The 24,541-nt window shown below is 30.8% G+C and overlaps 1 protein-coding gene across 1 annotated transcript; it reads left to right on the forward strand.

The window, feature by feature from the left end:
• The first annotated feature begins 9,870 nt into the window (after positions 1-9,870).
• Positions 9,871-13,590, forward strand: LOC122583941 (heavy metal-associated isoprenylated plant protein 3-like). The gene is made up of 5 exons (XM_043756312.1): positions 9,871-10,040; positions 10,135-10,297; positions 10,402-10,652; positions 10,763-10,850; positions 12,935-13,590. The coding sequence occupies exons 1-5, from the start codon at positions 10,032-10,034 to the stop codon at positions 13,345-13,347; spliced, it is 924 nt and encodes a 307-aa protein (XP_043612247.1). The 5' UTR covers positions 9,871-10,031; the 3' UTR covers positions 13,348-13,590.
• The last annotated feature ends 10,951 nt before the right edge of the window (positions 13,591-24,541 follow it).

A 24,541-nucleotide genomic window follows, 5' to 3' on the forward strand; every position in this document is an offset into this window, starting at 1 on the left:
GCTTGTAATTGTTATCAATAAAAAAAAATTGATTACATAGGCAACAATTAATGATTGATTGTAAATTGAAAATGATATTAATATGTGATCTTAAGTATAATGCATAGTATTATTTCTATGTTGACAAAATTTAAATATATATAAATGAACGTAAAATTATTTTAGATCTGATGAATCAATAAAATAGGGATACTTTGAAATTATAATATTATAATATTAATAAAGTAATCCGATGAAGTTAGAATTATTTTTTTTTAATTTTCTTTAAATATAATAAGAAAAAATAAAATATTCTTAAAAAAATATGGAGTTGCCACATAAGATAAATCTTACGTAGACAAATTTTTAGCATAGCTTTGACTTTGAAGAGTGCTTCAGAAAGCTCGGTTAACTACTGTTTTAATATATATATAGATATTTCATATTATATATATATAGGAGAGAGATCAAATAAGAAGGTGTCTTAAGAAGAGAAGGGAAAGAAGGTCTAATGAACCAATCAGAACGTGACATGTGGATTTAAAAAAAAACACGGTGGATTTTTGTAAATAAATCAAACTTTTGTCAGCCTGGTTCTGGGTCAGCTTAGTCTGAGTCAGCTTGGGTTATGATCAGCTTGGTTTGTCAGCTTGGTTGGGTCAGCTTGGTCAGCCTGGGTTCTAGGTCAGCTTGGTTGGTCAACTTGGGTTCTGGGTCAACTTGGCTTTTGATAAGCTTGGTTGGTCAGTTTTGTTGGGTCAGATTAGTCAGTCTGGGTTATGGGTCAGCTTGGTGAGCCTGGAATCTGGGTCAGCTTGGGATCTACATTTGTGCAGATTATGTGTAGTTTTGTATCAAGCTAACCAACATGACCCAACATGACCCAGACCCCAAGCTGACCCAACCCAACCCCAAGCTGACCCAACCCAATCCCAAGCTGACCCAAAACCCATAATCTACATTTGTGTAGATTGTGTCAAGCTGACCCAACCTAAGCTAACCAAGCTGACTCAACCTGAACCAGACCCCAAGCTGACCCAAAACCCATAATCTACATTTGTGTAGATTGTGTCAAGCTGACCCAACCCAAGCTAACCAAGCTGACCCAACCTGACCCCAAGCTAACCCAACCTGACCCTAAGCTGACCCAAACAGACCTGACCTCAATCTGACCAAACTTATCATGCTGACCAACTAAGCTGATCAGATCCCAAGCTGACCCAAACCAAGCTGACCAACCAAGCTAACCCATAACCCAAGCTGACCAAACCAAGCTGACCTACCAAGCTGATCAGAACCCAAACTGACTCAGACTCAAGCTGACCCAGAACCCAGGCTGACCAAGCTTCAAAAAAGTTTGATTTATTTACCAAAATGTCACCGTGCATTTTTTTCCATTTTGACACATGTCGCGTTCTAATTGGCCTATAGGACATTCTCTCCCTTCTCTCCTTAAGATACCTTCTTCCAGTATCTCTACTCTATATATATATATATATATATATGACCTTCACAACTAAGAGAAAAAAAATACTTTTAACTATTGATCTATGCCATTAAAATTTATAAACAAAATAATCTTAACCCTTAAAATTAAAAGTCAACTTTTAACTATTTAGATATGGTAACTCTTTATTATTATTTAATATACACTATTTAATTATGACATATATTTCTTATCTTTATATTTAAATATTTTATCAAACTCTAAATTAAAGTTTGTAACATTCTACTAATCCGCTCTATATATCATGCCATAGTTAATGTTTAAATTTCATCCCAAAATGTATGAAATGTTTCATACTACATTTACCTAATTTGAACTAATTAGTAATTCTTTATGGGGCATATAAAATGAAAGACGGGTTTTATAAAAAGATGAATAAATAGAAATTATAACATCAAAATATAAAAAATGTGATATAATGAATTTATGATATGATTTTTTTTGGTCAAAACTGTGGCAAGTAGTTTCACCATTTTAATTAGATTAATTTTTTATTATAGAAATACAGAATAATAGAAATATGACAACCATTGAATGAAGTAGAGAGGTATATGTGCAATGCAACGGTTATATTGGTGATTGCGACAATTAGCGGTGGTAGTGGTGGTGATGATGATAATGGTGACGAATGTGACATATATGAGTGCACACGTGGGATGATATTTATAAGGTTTTATATTTGAAAAAAACAGTTTTGGTTTAGAAAGATAATATTGGGTTTTGAGTTGGTGATATCTAAAAAATTTAACAATTATATGTAGTTTTTGGGTTTTTAGTTGATGGTGTCTAAAATATTTCATAAATTATATGATATATCAAACAAACTGGATTTTGGATTGGATCAAGTATTGACATGCTTAATATATACATATATATATATGTATATATATATATATATATCAAATCTCACTTTATATATGATATTATCCAAAAAGTAGGGTTGCCAACAAGTTCGGGTCCACGGATTGACGAGTCGAAAATCTCTTACCCTAACCCAACCCACTAAAAATTTCAGGTCAAAATTTTTTTCCTGTCAACCCGAACCCAACCCACCAACCTGAAAATAGTCGGGTTGGCGGGTCAAATGAGTTGGTCGGTTGACGGGTTAATTTCAGGTCAAATAGGTCATATGGGTTGCGGGTTGACGGGTAGATTTTAGGTCAAATGGGTCATAGTTTGCGAATCAAATGGGTTGGTGGGTCAACCTTTTAAAACTATTATATAAATTTAAATTAATTTTAGGTTGGCAGGTCGACCCGTTAACCCAAAGGGTCAACTCAAAAAAAATCAAGTTAGTGGGTTAATGGGTCGAGATTTCACAACCTTGACCTGATTTTTTTCGGGTTGGGTCGAGATTGACAACCCTACCAAAAAGCATATTTCCCATAATGTGTAAATATGTGATACATCGTACATGTATAAATTTATTTGATAACCCGGTCAACGACCGGGTATTGATTTAGTATATATTATTGGTAAAGCATAGAGAAAAAAATAAAAATAACTTTTAATCCTAACCATCTAAAATCATAAGCCCCTGAAATTCAAAGTCAAATTGCTAAAAATATAAAAGTCAAAAGCTATGGTAAGTTTTCAATTGTTTTAAATACTGTTGTTCAAATTTTATTATTAGTACAAAAATACACAAGAATCTTTACTTACATACTAAAGGAGGGTAACTTAGTTTTTAAAACAAGTGACGTGTCGCCAGGAGGAGACCTCCACATTGGAATTATGACATAGGCCATGACGATTTTGGTGTGTGTTTTGAAGTGTAAAGTATGTGCTGGAGGGTGTTTGGGTGGGCAACTTGATTTTTGAAAGTGAAAAGAAATTGGGCGGGACATTTGATTTTTGAAAGTGAAAAGAAATAGAGTGGAGGGACAGAGAGAGAAATACTAAAACAAAAGGTAAGTGTTACATTTTCTTACTGTCTCTTTGCTTTTATCAAGCTTCTTTCAATTTGATTTTGATGAAGAACACTATGAAGATATTGATTTCGATCCAAGCAATAAAAGTTTATGATATTTTCAAGGTATTTTTTTATGAACACTTTAAAAGTTAGGCTTTTTTGTTAATAATGGCTGGATGGATGGGACTAACGAAGCTACAAACAACCAAATCAAATCTAACCATGAAATCCTCTAAATCAACAAAAAGTTGGTCATGTTTCGATTTTCATTAGAGGTGAAGAAAATCAAGTAACACCTCACCTGCCGCTACTCTACAGTAAGTTCGATTTATCTTTTATGATTTAGGATTTTTTAAATCAGGGTTTCAAAATAAAAGTTTGATTCATCTTTTATTAATTAAGTATATATGTATGTGTATTTGAGTTTATATTTTGTTGATTCAATCTTTTATTATGGGTTCTAATAATTGGTTTTATTATAAAGGTTTTGAATTTTAGATTTTCACTTTTGGAAAGAAACCATCTTGATGAAGGAAATAACAAGGTACATAATCACTGTATATCAAAGTGGTTTTTAATATTATTTTCTATTTTAATTTAGGAAGGCTTGAATATTCATTAACTTGAGTTTGCAGGAATATACTTTTGTATGTTTGATGATATAATGCATGTATGAATGCTGACAATATAAAGTGTTTGATGATATAATTGAGATTTGATATGGGTTTTAGATAATCATTCTTTTTATATATAGATCTATTTATAGATCTGGGTCATATATATATTTTTAATATATATTTTGGTTACGATTTAAAAAAAAAAAATCGGTTATATGATGTTTATCAACAAAAAGGAAAATAAAAATATAATATATAAACACGTAATATTGGATACATATGTGCAGAATTCTTGGGGCAGGAGTGCAGGACCAGGCCGGCTGGAGAAAGAAGCTTTAGCATATATTAAGTAAGATCATTGCCTATATAAAAACTATATTTTTCGGTTCTTAATTTTCCAGAAGTAAATATGCAACTCTGTTTTTCGGTTCTTAATTAGTATTTTAAAACTAATGAATATCATATGTATTTCTTGATTAGTATTTTTACAACTTATATGAATATCACATTCTTGATTAGTATTTTTACAATATTAGGAGGATTGTAGTTCTAGCAGCATACTTGTAGCTTATGTATTTGTAAGTATGTATATGATCTCATTATGGATATTCAGCTGAGCCTTAAGAACAAAGCATGGGTTGATGGACAACAACTCTTTCATGACTGCAAGTATTTGTAAGTATCTATATGATCTCATTCTTTCAAATATCTGTGTATTGTGTTTAGTACTCATATTTACACATTTAGCAAATAAGAATGTAGTTTAACTCCAAATTCAAAAACCAAGTCTACAATGTGGTGGGTTAAAGCAGTTATTTAAAATGATTGACACAGATAACAATGGAACAATAATATTTGAAGAACTGAAACAAGGGTTGCAAAGAGTCGGCTCTAATCTACAAGAATCTGAGATTAAGGAACTTATGGATGCGATAAGTTACTTAATTTCCGTTTTCAAAAAGCAATGAATGTCTAACATGTATGTTTTGTTGATTTAATTGTGACTCTATTTGTGGCTCCAGTGGGTAAGAAATGGGGCCTTGACGGGTGTGTGTACAGGGGCTTTAACTGGTGTGTAAACTGTGGCCTTAACTGGTGGGTCAACTGGGTCTGAATATATAAAAAGTTGAAGGTTTGTCTGGAATATTTAGGATGGACATTGATTAAGTACTCAGTTGGAAAGATGAGATACCATCCATACAAGAGGACGAGCAAAAAGTGGAGCTTGCAGATGTTTCAAGTATAGAAGAGCATGTACAAGGCGAATGACTTGAGGTATTTGAGATAATAAGATGTTATTGAAAGAATCTGATGCACTCTGAAAATTGAGGTACTTTCGGGATTTTAATATTCTTTCTTTTACTGGTAGTTATCAAATATCAACTTTCTGTGTACTGACTTGAAGTTGGGAATCTAAAACACGAGTTTCAGTTCCTTGATATGGATTTTATTCTTTAGGTTTCAACTTTCTGTGTACTGACTTGAAGGTAGGTTCTCATACGTAAGTTTGACCTATTTACCTGTGAGTGGATCGGTTTGGATGGTCATTTAACCAAGCAAGTAGCATTATTGTGTTTTAATACTTAAAAGTCAAACCTCTTAATCTTATTTAAAAAATCAAATTATTATTTATCGAGTTATTTCTTTTAATGATGTTGAAGATGCTTATGTTTAAGTATAAACAAATTAAAAAGACAAAAAAGTGTTCACGTTTATCTCAAACTGTCTGTTATGACCCGCACGCACTGTGTCATGTTTTGAGCAGCTACCCAACCCTCCCATTTGGTGCCTTTGTGGTTGATCTTTGCATTTAAGCTGAAAAGTCACCATTATAAATCTATTGGTTTCAGGCCGAAGAACTTCAAAATCAAATGAACCAAGACTATGACATTGGGTGAGTGATGTAATATTATTTTTACTGAGCAATTGGTACCCAGATGTTGTTGGTATGTTTTTAAGTCTTTAACCTGCAATGTTATTTGTATAGTTCAACCATACGGGACAAAATTATTCCACATACTATTTCGTGGTTCATGGGCGAGGTTGTCCAGGAGGACGAGTTTGAAGGCATAGAAGGCGTTCTCTAAAACCAGATCAGTAACCCGGTAATATATAGTTTTCATTTGAATCTATAATTACTATTGAATTTACTATTCTACATAGTTGTTAATGCCATGAACTTCATTCAATTTAACAGGAGGTTACCAATGGTGATAAACAAGGATATCAAATCCCTGCCAGAACAAATATCTTCATTTTCGTAAGTACTCAATTGTGTTTTGAATCTTTCAGAAACCACATGTGTTTGGGTGCTAATTATTTTAGATTGATGTTGTTGCATTAGTGATTCACAAGGTCATAATTTTTCAAATAGATTTATAATTTTTCAAATAGATATTTTCTATAGATGCATCATGCATGTAGAAAACTTTCGGGTTGCATGTGTTTACCTTCGAATGGTCAAAATTGTTATTTTAAGTTTTAACTCATTTTTTAATTTTTTTTTTTTTAGCATTGAAGCACTAGCTTATTTCCGCGTATATGTGGTAATTAAAACAAAAAAGTTATACATTAAAATAATGAGATATTTAATATGCAAACACTATAAATGTTAATATTATAAATTATTAAATATATGTAATAAATAAAACCTTGCAAATTTGATTTTTTAAGAATGTTATCTTGAAACACTAAAATTATATATTCAATTTCATCTTTTGAAGTATTTTTTGTAGTCAATTTTTGTTGTAATTTTTTTTCCCTTTTTGTTGCATATTAATACTTTGAGATCTTTTGCAATTTAATTTTAAAAATTGTAACGTACAATTGTTCGTACATGAAAACTAGATGTTATAGATACAAACCAACAATTGATAGCAATAGGTAATAATAAATTAGAATAAGGGCACTAGAGTGTAACCAATTATGGCTGCATGATTATGTTATGTAGTGATCTAGATGAGGAACTAAATATTTGTTCAAAACAAGGACCCTTTTTGGTGAAAAGACCTATGTATTTATTTTTTATAAACAATATAAGGTCCTCACATATTTTACATCATTTAAATAAGATACATAATTTTTTTATAATGATTAAACAATCCCGTAAGTCGCTACACAACATAATATTCGATCATAGTTGGTTATGTTTAGGTGTCTGACCACTCTGTCTTTTATTTAGCAATCTATTAATTTGCCTAAAAATGAGTATAAACTCTCAAGCATAAAATTGAAAACTAAATATATTAATTTGAAGAACAATATTGAAATTTCTAGATAAATAAATGAAAATCAACATTGATTAACAATCATCGGTTGATAAAATTAAAGCTAAAAATTGTTAAAATTAAATATAGAAAACTACGTAAATCTTTGACTAACTTTTGTTAATTAGATTGATAATATTTCAAATAAATTTTGAGTGGAAAATAATGACTAATATAAGAAAAAGGAAATTAAAAAATATATATTTATTTGCAGACTTATTAATTATCACTTTTAATAATAATTTAATTAATATCAAGTATGACAGTGTTAAATTTAAAAATATAAAACTATGTAAAATCCCTGACTAACTTTTGTTAATTAGATTAATAATATTTCAAATAAATTTTAAGTGCAAAATATTGACTAATATAAAAAAAAGGAAATAAAGAAGTTATATATTTATTTGTAACCTTATTATGACTTTTTAATAATAAATTTAATTAATATCAATTATGACATAAGCAAATAATAATTTAAATAAAATTATGGGTATGGATACAACAAAATAATCTTTTATTATTATTAGGCATTTAACTTGAGTGAAAAATCACTCACATTCTAAATTTTCAATAATTTGAATAAATGCCCCATGCATTTTATGTATTAAAAATTAGAATGTGAAAGATTTTTCATACAAGTTAGATGCCTAACAACCTTATATTCTTTTCCCTTTTCAATATATCATATATATTACTCGTATTATTAATCACGTTATTACGAAAATTTGATATGTTCATCCCGCGTATTACGCGACCCGCGTAATACGCAGAAAAATAACGTGATTAATAATACGAGTAATATATATGATATATTGAAAAGGGAAAAGAATATAAGGTTGTTAGATGCCTAACAACCTTATATTCTTTTCCCTTTTCAATATATCATATATATTACTCGTATTATTAATCACGTTATTACGAAAATTTGATATGTTCATCCCGCGTATTACGCGGGAAAATAATCTAGTTTGGTATATAACATCCTCTATATAAATGATAGTTGCATCTAAAATACGGAGTATAAACCTAAAGTTAAATTAAAAGTAGGACTGAGACATGTTTAAAAGTTGAATAGAAATGAAATAAGTGCAACATATATCAAACATATATATGTATTCAGTTAACAAAATCTGAGTTTTTATTTATATAAAAACCGATAAGTTTACAGAGAAAACCTACAAACTTTTAATGATATTTCACTTTATAGGATATACTGGAAAAAAAACTTATTCAACAGACTTGCATTTTGCGCGGGATTTAAATCTAGTATCCTCCTAATTTCTATATAACTTGACATGTGTAGTCCATTCATTATCTTTTATCATCTCATTCTTTGATTTTTACATGTGTCTCAATCATATGATCAGAAAGATTATTAGGAAGATGAATTAGAAAATTTATCATCAAACATATACATATTTCATTCATACTCTCTAAACAAGGACATACGACTATATATATAGCCTTGCAAACAAAGCTAATGAAATAAGTAACTACTACTACTTGGAAACAAAAAAATGGAGCACGTGCCAAATGTTTTAAAAATCGTTATTTTTAAATATTATTTTTTTAGAGACAAAAAAAAACGATATTTTTGTCATATCAGTGTGGTGATTTTTTCAGGTATTATCAGTAGTATCGGAAATATCGACCAGTTTCAGTTTTTTTATTAATTAATAAACTTGGAGGAGTTTGTCTCATGACCCCTTTGTTTTATCGCTTAAGTTGTTAATACCGAACGATATCTTAATTATTCTTTGTGCTGATTTGTATCACGATATAACTAATAATTAATATAGATATATTGTTCATAAATCATAAAGATGAATGTGGGTTACATGTGGTATTGACTTTTGAAAGATAAAGCATGCAAACTGTAAACCTCACGATCTGATTTCTGAACAATATATACCGTCGTCCCAGTTTTTTTAGTAAACATGCAGTATGCATTTGTATCAATGTATCTAGTTTCTTCCACTAATTTAATTATTTGCCTCTAAAAGTAAAAACAGTTTGAAGAAATAAATGTTTGAAAAGTTAAGTTTAATGTTAAAAAATCAAATAAAATCTGCTTTATAATATAAAATATAGTAATATGATAAATTTAGATAACTATACTTTATAAAATATAGTAATATGATAAATTTAGATAACTATACTTCCTAATTTTCGAATTCCAACTTAAAACATATGAAATTTATTTTATTTATATATATAAAATAAAGGGGTTTGTTAAATACATCCCTTAAGGTGTATAAATTATTTATATATTTACCATGAAAATCAGGGGTGAGCGTTTAATATAGAATTGTATAAATTTTTTATACACGTGAAATAGGATTGTATTTAGCCTTTCCTTAAAATAAAACCAGTGATGGATTAGTGATTAAAAAAAAAAAGGGGGCGCTCAGAGTACTCCAAGGAATCCATATTAAACTACAAAAAGCAGTTTTCATGCATTTACTCTTTTTTTTATCATGTTCATCCCACCTCTTTGGGGAGGGGAGACTGAAAAGTAGTTTTTATTTAGCCCCATATAAACATATAACCGTCACTCCATTTCTCTCATTAATTTCCATCATCATCACCCCCATCTAATCCTAAATCATTCTATCCCACTTTCCCCATTTTAATTAATTCTACATGCACATTTTTCTCTACATTCATCATTACACATATATGGAAACACTCCTTCCCTATATCTAACCCCAACACAACACAAATATAACAACTCCCATCAACTCTACCAAATGGCCAAGGTATTTTCCTTTCCTTTTCCCTTTTTTTGCATTTTTAATTACTTTTTACATACATTATTTAACTTATAATTGTTAGTACTATTATTTTGTGTAGAAAAAGAACCGACAACAAAACAACAATCAAAACGACGTCGTCGTTTCCGGTGGTAATAATGATAATGATGATGCAAAGAAGCAATTAAAAGTAGTTCTTAAAATGGACTTACATTGTGAAGGCTGTGCTGGCAGAGTTGTGAAAGCTGTTCGCAACCTTGAAGGTAATATATACAATATATATATGTATATATACTCCGTATGTATTTAATTAATAGATATATTATTATAGAGAAGATATATGTATTTTTTTTTTCTTTCTATTTAGGTGTGGAGTCAGTGAGGATAGGAGACAGCTGTGAGTTAAACAAACTCACGGTGATCGGAAACTTAGATCCGGTCAAACTCCGGCAAAAAGTGGAAGAGAAAACCAAGAAGAAAGTGGAACTTATTTCGCCGCCGCCGTCAAAAAAGCAAAATGACGGCGATGAAAATACTAAAAAGAAACAACAACCACCACCTACGGAGAAAACAAAAACCGCCGTTAAAAAAGATGATGACAAGACGAAACCCAAGGAGGTACACATTAGCATCTCATTACCATATATTGCTAACGTGCGCATCTGACTTTTGACTATTTCATTAGTTTGAATAAATTTTTATTTATATTTTTTTGTTTTGTTAACTAGCTACCGGTGACAACGGCAGTTTTTAAGGTTGCATTACACTGTCAGGGGTGTGTTCGGAGGATTCATAAACTTGTTACCAAAACCAAGGGTAATTTCGCAATTTAGCCTCCTAACATTAATGATGTATATTTCTTTTGGATTAACATTAATGTTAATGAAGGTTAAACAAATCCTGGCTCCTTAAACTGCATTGAATAGTACTTATTATAAAATTCAGAGGTGAATTTTTATATGAAAAATATAATTTTTTTATTCACATTAAATGAAGCTCTAAGAATTACATAACCATTTTCAAATTTTTCATCAATCATATACAATTATACAAAACACACTTGACAATATATAGGATTACCCATTTGATAGAGGTATTTGCCTCTTGAAAGGCCACATAACATTGATGCTTTTTGGTGTTATTAATCAAAGCAGTATAAGACTAAAAGAATAGATTAAATTTGCCGCTAATATATATTATATTACTCCGTATACTGTATATATGTTAATATATATATATATATATATATATGGAAAAATGAAGGGGGTGATGTCACACACCTAATTTGGGTGAAATTTCTCTCACATACTAATTTTTTAATCCATAAATTTATAATGAATAAATAATGAGCCCCCATATTTTGTATAGATTAAGAAATTAGAATGTGAAAGGAATTTCACCCAACTTAGGTGCCTAACAACATCACCTTTCACTTCCCTATATATATATATATACACACTAGTCTTAATACCCGTACAATGTACGGTATTTATAAGATTGTATTATAAAAATATTTGATTATGTTACATACATGATTCGTGAGTATGAAATAAATAATGGTTTGCTAAATTATTTTAAATATAATATATGTTTAGTTAAAGTTTTGGATTTATCTTAAATTATTACATTCCCATCAAAATCAAACTTTTAAGCATAGTGAATGACGACATAGCCTTGTGATTTCGGATGGTAAGCTTAAATTTTATAAGTCTTCATGTTAATAACTTATTATAAGTAATATAAATAATAGGAATCGAAAAAGGAATAGCCTTGGTAAATATCAATATTTACATATATAACTTGGCATGCATATTTTGAATTATATTAAGATGTAGTTTGATAAGTACTACTCTTAAAACAAATCTAAAACAATACCTCTAGAGAGGTAAAAATCATGTTCATATATTTTTGTTTCTTTGATGGATTGGAAAAAGAAAGCTATAATAAATAACATGAATATATAACATGTAAATAGATATCTTGATAAATTAAATATATGATGATGTTTATATAGTAATCATAAAAAAATAAAAATAAACATAACCACATAAAGATATATATAGTATCACATACCATAATTCCATAAGAAAAAAAATTATGATCCATTCTATATGAATTAGTTATAAGTATAGGTCCTATAGGATACCAAATTAAAGTGATGGAGAATTTTGTTCACGGGCCAGATTTTATATTATATTTCAACAAAGTAGTTTCTTAATAAAATTAGGATTAATTAAAAAATAATATCGATAGGTAAAATCTTTTGTATGGAACTAATTTAGGATTAATATGCAAATTAATAAGGACACGTGTCGCTTAAGTATTATGCCACATGCCGTTTTAAGAAAGCCACAATCCTGTTTTAGTTTATTGATAAATATATATACGGAAAATATATATATATATACAGAAAACACTTTACTTTGAGTAATTAATGGCTTTTGTATTACCTGATACGTACATAAACAAAATCAGGCATATAGAAACAAAATGGAGATTGATATTTGTACCACATAACTTGATTAATTTACCAAACAGTATAAGTTTTACAGTACACTGTACAAATAATTAATGCATAATGGTAGTAACTTAATCAAGTGGTGTGGTACTAATATCACTTCCCATATAAAATTGGTCAAATATATAGAAACAAAATTAGGTATATAAAATTGGTGAAATATATAGTACGTAATTAATTGCTGAAGTGTAAGAGGACGGAGGACCTGATGATTTTTGTCCTGTGTCGTATATGAATATATATTATGTAATTATAAAACAAAAGCTGTAAATATTTGTTTAGAAAAAGTAAAAGTTTATGTGTAACAAAATTTGTTGCTTACGTTTCACTTTTTTCTTAGGAAAATACATGTTAGCATTTGACTTGGTTTGTGTTTCCATAGGTTGTGTGGATATATCGTTTGATAAGAGTAAGGATTTGGTGACGGTGAAAGGGGCGATTGATATGAAGTTATTAGGGGAGGCTTTGAATAATAAACTAAAGCGGCAAGTGGAGATTGTTCCGACAAAGAAAGATGGCGGCGATGGTGAGAAGAAAGGGAAGGGAGGCGATGGTGAGAAGGGGAAGGGTGGGAATGACGGAGAGGGAAAAGGCGGTGGTGAGAAAAAGGGGAAAGTACGTGGCGCAGAGGACGGGGAGGGGAATGGTGTTGGCAATGCGGGTATGCATAAGATTGAGAGTTATGGTCCGATGGTGTATCCGTATCCACAATATGTGTATGGGCCGGGTCATGTGGATGTGCTTGCTCCTTCGTTGTTTAGTGATGAGAACCCGAATGCTTGTGTTGTTATGTGAAAGAAGACTAATGGTAGTGATGTGCTAATGTGAAGTAAAATAGAAAGGTAAATAAGGCTAGAAATGCAGTATATACAAAAGTTTGTTATGTTGAATCTTGTTAGTTGTTGATGGAAAGGGAGAAATGGTTTTTGTTGTAACCAGCCAATGGTTTGGTTTAATGGGCGATTTTGGATGTAATGGCATGGAAGTTAACTTTTGAAGTACTTCGGTAATTATTGATGGGTTATGGTATTACACTATTACGACTTTTTTGCCTTATACTCTTTTGAAATTGATTGTGCTTTTCTTAATTTATAGTAGGTATTACGTCTATATTATTGGATTAATTGATATTAACATGGTTTAAATATCTTTGACTTTACCAATATAAATTATGACTGCTACAAAATGATTAGAAAGTACCGAAATGGAAAACAAGAAGCTGATTTAGTTGATCCATGGTCACATAATATTTTTTTAGAAAATGATCAATCAACCTAACACATATGCTTAAAATTTAATTTAAAATTTTAAGAATTTGACATGTGAATTTCACTAATTTTTTATCCTAATTTTGTCTCTTGATTTTTTTACATGTCATCATCTTATAATTAGGTTGATTATTAGATATACAAACTAGATTGATTTATCATTATCCGAAGCCCTAAAGGCTTCATTTAACATTTTCCTTTTAGTAAATACATTGATAATTGTAAAGTAAATGTAACTTGTTTTAGATAGTTGATCAAACACTATTAATAAGCTTATAGCAATGTTAAAAAAAAAAGCGCTTATCGCAACATCTTTTTTAGTTTTGTTTTCTCAAATAGTAAGAGGTAATTCAAATGAGATTTTGCTATTTATTGTTAACAATAAAACGTTAGTATATGTAAGGCTATCTCCAATGTTAAGGACATCCTTACGCGTCCTTGAGTTGTCACATCATATCCTTACAAATTCTTATAAATTTTTATACATCTTTATAAATCCCTCAAATCTTATGATTTTATCTCCAACCATACAAACATTCTTACATATCCTTTTACCTCTACTAAAAACAAAAATATATTAGATAAGTACAAGTAGGGACATGCCCTTAAGTAAGGGTATCATTCAAAAAATCTTTAATTTTGAACAAGCTTCAAAGATAAAAGATATCAAAGGACACCCAAAGACACCCCATTAGAGATAGCCTAAACAAAAGAATGGCATTGTGTTCTATTTCAACGAAAACAGTATCCCAATCGCCATGTATAAGTCGATGTTATTATGAATGTGACCTCAAAAGCTAGAATTAGAAAGTCTATTTGGGTCATGTATTATGTTATATATATGTAGTGTCATTTTCATATGTGTATTCTCGTATAATTGTATTATAATGTTTCTGTATATAACTGGCATGTACTTTTTGATGATATTAAATGTCTGCATTAACTTTTAAAAGATGGTAATCAAACTATGTTTAAATATTCGATTATATAAGTTTATCAGACAGATTTTTTTTATATAAAATGTTTCTTTAAATTGATCTAAGTAGTTCTATAATTATTGGACTTTTAAACTTGTATATATGTTTAGGTAAAGTGATAAATCTACAACAACTATTAGTTATCTATAACAAATATACATGTTTTACTGCACAGTTTATAACTGCGTAAAATATAGATTGTTGTAGATGACAAATAATTTTTGTAGATATATCATTTCCCTATGTTTAGGGGAACGGAATATGAAGCTGTTAGGCACTCAAGTTGGGTGAAAAATCTTTCATATACCTTTTTTTAAAAGATAAAAGACATGAGGGCCCAAGTATTTATTCAAAATATTAAAAAATTAATATGTAAGAGGTTTTTCTCCAAAATTGAATGCATAACAGCCCATACTCATTTTTTCCTATGTTCATGGGTGTTCATGTAAGAGCATCAGGTATGGATGTCATACCCAGAACCATCCAGAATGTCATCTCAACGCCACATCAACTTTTAGCATTTCATCCACTTTAAGTTGTTATGGATGCAGAACAACGCAGAATGAAAAAAAAAAAAATTATATAAAACTTTTTATTTACTTTTTATAAGATTACATAAGTTTTTACATTTTAAAATTATTTCTATTCAATAAAACTTATTAATAAGAAAATATTAAAATTAACCTCGTAAATATAGTTAAATACAGACATTAATAAATTTATCAAAAGAAATTGTTATAACCTAGATTTAATTAAAAAACAATACAAATATTATATTAACTTATATCTATACAATACAATAAGATGTATTTCAAAAGTTAGATAGTTTTGTGGTGGTGAAAGTTCACCTTATCCTCTCATTTATCAACTAGAAAGTCACATACCCATACGGCTACTTCTCTCGGAAATTTTCCACATACACAAAGGTAAATAACCGGTAGAGGTATGTAGAAAAACAGAGAACAAAAAGGAAGAAGAAGATCTCAAAGGTGAGTTATTTTACACAAGATAGGATATTCTACTCTTCTTTGTTTCTCTCTCTTCATATATATATATATATAAAAGTTATTTTGAAAAACTTTTTTTTTGCGAGAACCTTTGAGAATTTTTCAAATCAAGCTCAACCGATGATTATTCTCTACATGAAAATTATTTTTTGATTGTTTTCTGAATAACTTAGGTGTAGTTTTGAAGTTTATAATTGTGTGGAGGTATGGATTATCATCCGTTATACAATTATGTGAAGATTTGGATTCTTAATTATATGTGCACGAATATTGTTATGATTACATGTGATCGACTTGCATACATGTGATCATAGCAATATTCGTGCACATGTGATCAATAATCCAAATCTCCACATAATTGTATTACGGATGATAATCCATGTTCCACACAATTATAAACTTTAAAATTACACATAAGTTATTCAGAAAACAATCAAAAAACAATTTTCATGTAAAGAACAATCATCGGTTGGGCTTGATTTGAAAAGTTCTTAAAGGTTCTCGCAAAAAAAGGGTTCTCAAAATAACTTTACCCTATATATGTATATGTATATATATATGTTGATATATATTGTAACACTCGTTATTTAAAAACATTGATTTTAAAAAACTTTGCCAAACGACGTTTAAAATGTAGCGGAAAAGATCACTTTAAAAACTGCCCCATCCGTAATGGATGGTACCTTTCATAAATGGTGTTACTAATGTGCATCATCAAAACAATAAAAGTAAAATCCAAGTCATGACACCAACATAAATGCCATCATTATTACATGCATCATAAATCATAAATTAAGTAGCCAAACAATGGCTAAAAGGTGAAGTCTAAGCATTCAATGTCTAATGCTAATCTTCTTTATTACTTCTACCCATCTCACCGAACTAATCTTTTCCTAGATCAAGCTTGCTTATCCTGAATGCACAACATTTTCAAAAGAACAAGTGTTAGCTAATAAATTAGCTAAGTAAGATAACATGATTTGAAAACATTTGCCGTTTCATAATATATTAACAAAAACGTGACATAAGAGTTAATATCACATACATAGCATTGCAAACATTAAACATAACACAATAGGATCATCACATACCTAATGTGTCTAACTTTTCTTTCATGTCTTTCTTTCTTTACTTTATTTCCTTGCCTAAACATAGGCTAAGTGACTTATGCCACTTACATAGGGATGTGGGGTTGTGTGTAGGCGGTCATAGACCATACATGGAGTCCTCACACCCGACATGATGGGTAAACCATAAGGTGGTCCATCGGCGTCGTTAAGGAAAGACAATGTCTATCCAACTGAATAAATCGTTTATGCCTTTACGCATTGGTGGTTAGTTACTCCACCCGAAACCACGGGAGGTATCATGATTCCCAAACCACGTGACCACGTACGCACTAGCTCCTTGGAACTAGCACGGGTTAAACTTAACACACGATTGTACATATGCTCGAAACTTATTAATTATATTAGCTTAGGCTAACTTTCACCTAAACTAATCACATAAAATCATCTTTACTTTAGGGCCCTTAAACGTGCACGTGACATGGCAATCCTATTCATATGTCTAGTGACTAGGTGTTTAAGCCATGCAAACATTCATATAATCATAGCATTAAATCATTTCATATCACATGCATATCATCATACCGTTAAGACATACATAACTTACCATTAATCATCAATGGTAATTATACATATCCCATGAGAACCTCCCATATAATCCCATAATCATAAAAACATGCAATTATATTTATTTGGGGGGTTTAACTTATAAAAACTATGTTTTGTTGTTCCATCAGGTGATAAAAGATGTTATCTTACCTCAATCGAGTCCACAACAACTTACAAATATTTTACCGTGCTTGATACGTACTCCTAACAACCTATAATGATTATAGAATTAATAAACGAGGCTTAATTGACTTATAGTATCTATACGTGTCGCATGGACATTTACGCAACATTTCTAATATATCTCGAAAATATATTAAGTGATTGGCCGAATTCTTATCCTCCAAAGCAGTAGTTTATTTATTAGACTTTTGCACTACAATATGTTATTTGCCTAAATAATTTGAACAACACAGTAACCACAAGTATATCTAATTAACTTTTAGTAAAATTAATTAATGATTCATGAGACTAGAAAAATAAAAACTCTTGGCCACGTGATGGTGATGTACAGATGTTCATGCCAAATTCTTATCAAAGTGATTTTGCAATTAAATAATTAAACATGTCATACCATGTGCCATACTTATACATATATGTCCTTATTAAATCTTGAACAGAATATTAACATATTTACTACATGCATGAACTCCATATTAGACTACACTTACAAAACATTCTTTGTCTTCCTCACATATAAGCAAGACGCCATGACCATATTTTTTTTAAACTTCTATTTTTTTTTTGATATTTAACCACAATACGTAATATTCAACATCTTTTTTATGTATATTTAGACTACGACTACAGATTATCGACCACACAAACATGGTCTATAACCTTTCGAATAAAACCGACATGATGGTGTCAACTCGATGTAACAGTAGTTGTACAATATCTTTTCCGAAACACAGATTTGCGAACTAGACTTGACACAACAAATATTGGTTACTTTCATTACGATATGCATAATAAATTCTGTGATTAATGTTACTTATCGACCTATGAAACCACGTACTACTGAAACCCAAAAACTACTATTAAGTTTCGTACATACTCAAAACTTATAAATTCGCGTGACTTAAATCCCTTCGAACTGATATGTTAATAGAACCTAACACGCGTTAAGATGAAACTAGAAACCGATGTTACCTTAGTGTGATGCGAAAACCTGAGTCGATGATGAGACACAAGAGCAAGACCGCGAACTTCTTTGTTGTCCCTTCTTACGAAAAATTGTAGATTACTGTAGGGTTTTATTCTTCTTTTTAAATCGTTCGAGTCCAAAGAATGGTCTTGCAAGAGTATTTATATGTTAATTGGACCAAGAGACAATATGGCAACAGGAATGTCGGTTTCGATTTGGGCCGAGCTACAGCTATCGAAATTGGCTTTTAAACCGACGTACATTTCCTTTTTTTATTAGTTACTAAATTTTAATATATATACATAGGCTATTTACCTTAATACTTTTATCGGGAATATATATCGACATAACAAGTACATGTTAATATATAACGTCACTTTAATAATTTATTTTAATTTTTCTTAAATATATTTGTCATGGTCATATTAATCACATTATAACTATTCGCCTAATAAACTTAACGAACCCTAACGTTAACTAACAGAATAATCAAATAGTCAAACTTAAAAAGTTTGAGATATTACATATATAAATCCAAAAATTGAATACACAACAAAACAAAAGAAGACAAAACAAAACCCAACGCCGGAAAATGGCATACAAATGTCGAATGCCGAACCAAGGACCAAGAGGACGGTATGGTGAGGGGACCGGTGCCGATTGGCAATGTAGGATTCGGGGTCGGCATAAATGTACCATACCATATGCTCTAAGTATGCAACATTGCAACTACGTGCCCATATTTGATGTCCCCACATTATATAATTAGTTTTATAATTTCATAGTCAAACAATATATGTAATGTGATAATTAGAAGTTTAGAATTTTATTTTTGGTTTTTTGAGATTTAACTTTTCAATGGAACTCACTGATGTGTGAAATTTAGTTATAAAATTTATAAGACACGAATCACTGAAAAACTGACTACAATACACTTACGGGCAGTGTGCCCGTTCGTATGCAGTATAGTAACTGGTAAATCCGAGATCGTTCACAAGGACTTTTGTAAGCAATTGTCTAAATAAAGTGATTCAAGAAAGAGTGGGTTTTGTGGCCGAATTGCCACTTTGTAAAAGTTAGTTGAAAAAGTCAGTAATCCCGAAAGATTAATCGTAAGAAATTCGGTATGACCGGGGCAGGGATCGTCCGCAAACGATAGTAAAAATGATTGTATGGAAACAATGATAAAAATGACACCTACTTGGATCAGCTCATATGCCAATCATCGGGTCTAAACATTACTTGCATTTGTTGAACGACTCAAAAGATAGACAAGACGAACTTCCGTTATACTTGACACTTTAATAGCTCTAAATATAATTATCGCTTCCGCGTTTAATTTCTATTCAAAACAATTAAGCATTAAGATCCAGAGTTGATTTTTACGATTTAACATTTAAAAGCTTTCTTCCGAACTGCTTATTCACCTAATCAGATTCCTCTATCATAAGTGTTTACACATTCAAAGTGAATTTAATTGTTTAAAATCTTTATCGTTAGTTTCTTCCGAACTCTAACGACTTTAGGTTAATTATAGACTGATCAACTTTTTCATAAACCAATTGACAATGACATAGATTTCTTCCGAACTTCTAATTACAATTATCAATCAATAAATATAAAAGACAAAAACAATATTTAAATTCAAATAAATATGGATCTTTGATTAAACATAAAACCTTGTTCAACGATTGCAAGTAACATTAAATTGACCCTATGACATGTTCACTACCCAAGCGGGTGTAAAGAGATTTAGCCTCTCATGATGAAAAGATAAAAGCAAACAATAGCATATGAAGACATAATGTACCGAATGTAGAAATCGTTCCAAGAATGACTAAAAATCTAATACGGAATGATGAAAATAATCCAATCGTAATCTTGATCTTCAATGATGAATAAACTGATGAAAACCCTCCTTTATAGATGCAAAAATCGACTGGAGAAAAGAAGTTAGGGTTTTGGAATGATTAAGCATGCTATTTATAAGTTTCCAAAAATTCAAGTGCAGATTCGGCTGTAGCTGCGAGGCAGCTTGGTAGCTGCGGCGCAACTCACCTTGACCGTTGTTGACCTTTTGACTTCTGTTGACTTCGAACTAGGAGAGTTGTTGTGCAGCTATACCTTTCTGTTTTTGAGCTGCTGCGCAGCTCTTCTTGATTCCAGCTTTGACTTTTGTTGACTTTTTGCAATCTTCATCCAAATGCTTCGGCAATCATCCGTAAGCACTTATTTCACTTCAAGAATGTCGTTTTCTTAAGAAATACGCTTAAATACTTGTCAGTAACCTAAAACACTAACAAATACCATAAACGCACCAATTGTATACAAAAATGATTCATTAAAACATGCTAAATCAACTACTTTCAACGTGGAAATGGGTATAAAATACGACATATCACTCACATACACATTACGAGTAGTAATTAGTTTCATTTTCATTAGCGAAAAAAAAAAGAGTCTGGTATATCACGTACAAATTAGTTGGAACTAACTTTGAAAGTTGAACTATTGAATATGGGGGAAGGGAATATGAGGCTGTTAGGCACCTAAGTTGGGTGAAAAACCCCTCACATACCTTTTTTTAAAAGGTAAAAATCGTGGGGGGCCATGTATTTATTTAAAATATTAAAATATTAGTATGTGAGGGGTTTTTCACCCAAGTTGGGTGCATAACAGCCTTATACTCACTTTTCCCATTGAATATTCATCTTTGTGTATCAAGTTTGTTGAACAATGTATTGATTGGTACAGAAAATATGATAAAATCATATTTTTGTCTAAAATGCTTCAAGTAGAATTAGGGATAGTTAGCTACACCATATATGGGGAGTATAAAAGAAATCTAAGTTGAAAAATATATGCAGTTTAGTTAAAGGTAGTAATTAATTGATAAAAATAGTCCCACGATCTTCTTTAGTTAAAAAGAAATTAAGTTGCAGTTAAAGTTACATAATTTTTTTGGAATACCGACTTTCTTCTTTGTCAAAAATTCTAACTAATGAGCCGGAATTTCGCCTAGATTTTTGTATGAATTTCACTGGTATTCTTTGTATATGTAAAGAAGATGAGTCTGATACGAATGCTACATGGAATGTATCGTTTTTCGTCAATGACTGAGCGGCTGAGCCATAAGACACCTTTTGTTGACTTAAAATTGATAAATGTTTTAGGTAAAATAAAACAAGTATTAAAGTAAAACAAATAAAACAATAGGTTATAGTGCATCACTAAATCATCGTAAATCAATGTTTCTTAAATTTTCGTGCATCAGATTTATCATGATCTAAGGGTCAAGATCTTATCTTATTTGTTTTACTTAAATACTTGTTTTACAATAACTAACCCCGTGATAAATAACTCACTTGTTCACTGTAAAATTAGTGTTAATTACAGTATTTACCCAAAATAAAAAAATAGAATTTGTCTCAATTTCTTAACAATTTGTCCTGAAATTAAATCACCATTAGTTTTACTTAAATACTTGTTTTACAATAACTAACCCCGTGATAAATAACTCACTTGTTCACTGTAAAATTAGTGTTAATTACAGTATTTACCCAAAATAAAAAAATAGAATTTGTCTCAATTTCTTAACAATTTGCCCTGAAATTAAATCACCATTAGTAAGGGAGTTCTGTTTTTTTTAGCTACATCTTGTATCTAGTATGTACACTCAATGTATTAAATACCAGCTCGTATTAACGATAATACTGGTATTGGAAAGTACTCCGGTACAACTATCTTGGTATTTTGTTCGATATTTTCACTATTCAATGCCAGCCGATATTTCTGAGATTTAATCTGGCATTACCTTTCCGGTATATTCATTTTTAAAGTTTTTCTTTTTGAATATGTTTAAAAACTATTTTGTGATACCGGCCTTAATGTTATTTTTGTTATTCGTGAACTTTAAAACTTATATTTTGTTATAAAGTACCTATTCGGTGAGTATTATTTTTGAGTGGATTGTAATTGTATTTTGATAAATTTTGTTAAATTATAAATAATTATGGAGGATTTTTATAATAAAAAAATTAAATTAAATTAGTCGTACAACTAACCGTACAAGTTATATCGAGAAAAAATTACCACACCAGTACGATCAAAATACCAGTTTTTAAAACATTGTATACATTTGTACCTAGTTGTCAAGGTTGCTATTGGGCCTCGAGTTTTATCTCATTAAATCGCTTTTTAGCCATAGTTCCAATTTCAATTCCACGACATAAATCTTGTACTACTATATACGACAAGCGTGATATGGCTAGAAACTATTTGCATCCAGTAAGTTTTCAACATTTGAGCACCATGTACAATTGTACAAATGTACAAAAGTTATAAGAGTTGTAAAGATGACCAGATTTATAATTACTAATTAACTCACAAGAGTTGTTTTTTTAATGTTTGTAAGCATGTTGGCTTTGTTTATTCTCATGTTTTCATTTGGTGTGTAAGGATACAATAATGTGTTTAGCGTAGCATCGTGGGGACTATACTTATAACAATTCACTTCTAACCCACTTCTAACACTATTTATTACTTCTAGACACACCAAGAATACCCCCTCCTTATAACTCCTACTTTTAACCCACTTCTAACACTATTCATTTATTATTATATTATTTCATTTTAATTTTTCACAAAACTAAACAAACACATTTTATTATATTTAAAACACATTACATTACTTAAAAATAAAAGATACTACAATAATAAAAAAGACAGCACTGGAAAAAGAAATAAGTAGACTGTTTTAATGTTATGACCCTGACTGAGTCCATCACATTTTGTGCAGTCATGACCCTGACTAAGTCCATCAACATGTCCAGAGCAGTTTATGTCCAAAAGAAATAAGTAAGCTGTTTTAATTTATGTTGTACGTTTTTCTTTATTTCCGTTTGTAATGTTATTTTAATTATGAATAAACTTATTTTTATTAAAGTAGACTTGTAATAATTAAGAACATTACGATAGTAGTAGAAACAAAACACACAATTGAAACTGCAGTTGAGCCTTGCTTCGTGGTCCTCCATTGGTCTCCTCGTTGAACATTTCAGTAACATCAGTCCAAAAGCAGTTGCCGGGATTATTCGTTTCAATCCTACCCGTAACAGGGTCGGGTCTCCTCGTCACCCAACATCTCGACAAACAAAGATCTTCTTCTTGAGTCCACAGAGTTCTAGACATTCTGAATGTTTTATGAAAAATGGGATATGAAATGGTTTATTGAAGTTGAAAAGGAGTAGAAAGAAATTAAGTTGTGATATGAAATGGTAGTGTGAAGTTGAGTATAAATAAGGTTTTGAAAAAAAAATAATAATAATTATTTGCAAAAGTAGCCGTTGTATTCAAAATGTTAGATTAAAAAATTGTTTTTTTTTACTTCGGGCCCCACGCTGCTTCTTCTCCCGCGTCTAAAACCGAACGCAGTAGCACCAGACGCGGCTAGACGCCGCCGGTGCTACTAACGTTCGGCACTTCCTGTGCGTCCGACGCCATGTCGACGCCTTATAATGAGAGGCCTTAGAGCCATGTTGTAGGTTAGGCCTATACTTATAAGGTACCGCTTCTAACCCACTTCTAACACTATTCATCACTTCTAGACACACTAAGAACACCCCTTCCTTATAACCCTCACTTCTAACCCACTTCTTTTCCTATTCTTCCCCTCTAACACATCAAAGACGCACTTCTAATATTAGAAGTAACCCTCTAGACGCGGGCTAGACGCCGCTGGTGCTACTAACGTCCGCTGCTTCTTCTGCGTCCGACGCCGGCTAGACGCCTTATAAGTATAGGCCTTAGAGAGTTGCAACTTAATGTGGCATTTTAATTGCTTTTGGTGTGCCCCTTTGATTTGGTTCACTAAGGTAGCCCCCCACTCCATTCCCCTCTTTGTAGTATAGCCTTT

This window comes from Erigeron canadensis, chromosome 9 (genome assembly GCF_010389155.1).
Source record: "Erigeron canadensis isolate Cc75 chromosome 9, C_canadensis_v1, whole genome shotgun sequence".
Classification (NCBI taxonomy): domain Eukaryota; kingdom Viridiplantae; phylum Streptophyta; class Magnoliopsida; order Asterales; family Asteraceae; genus Erigeron; species Erigeron canadensis.

What these genes read in the sequence shown, in the direction of transcription:
- LOC122583941 (XM_043756312.1), top strand. An exon ending in ACAAGACGAAACCCAAGGAG is followed by an intron (nt 10,653 to 10,762) that starts GTACACATTAGC and finishes TTTGTTAACTAG; the next exon opens with CTACCGGTGACAACGGCAGT. An exon ending in ACTTGTTACCAAAACCAAGG is followed by an intron (nt 10,851 to 12,934) that starts GTAATTTCGCAA and finishes GTGTTTCCATAG; the next exon opens with GTTGTGTGGATATATCGTTT.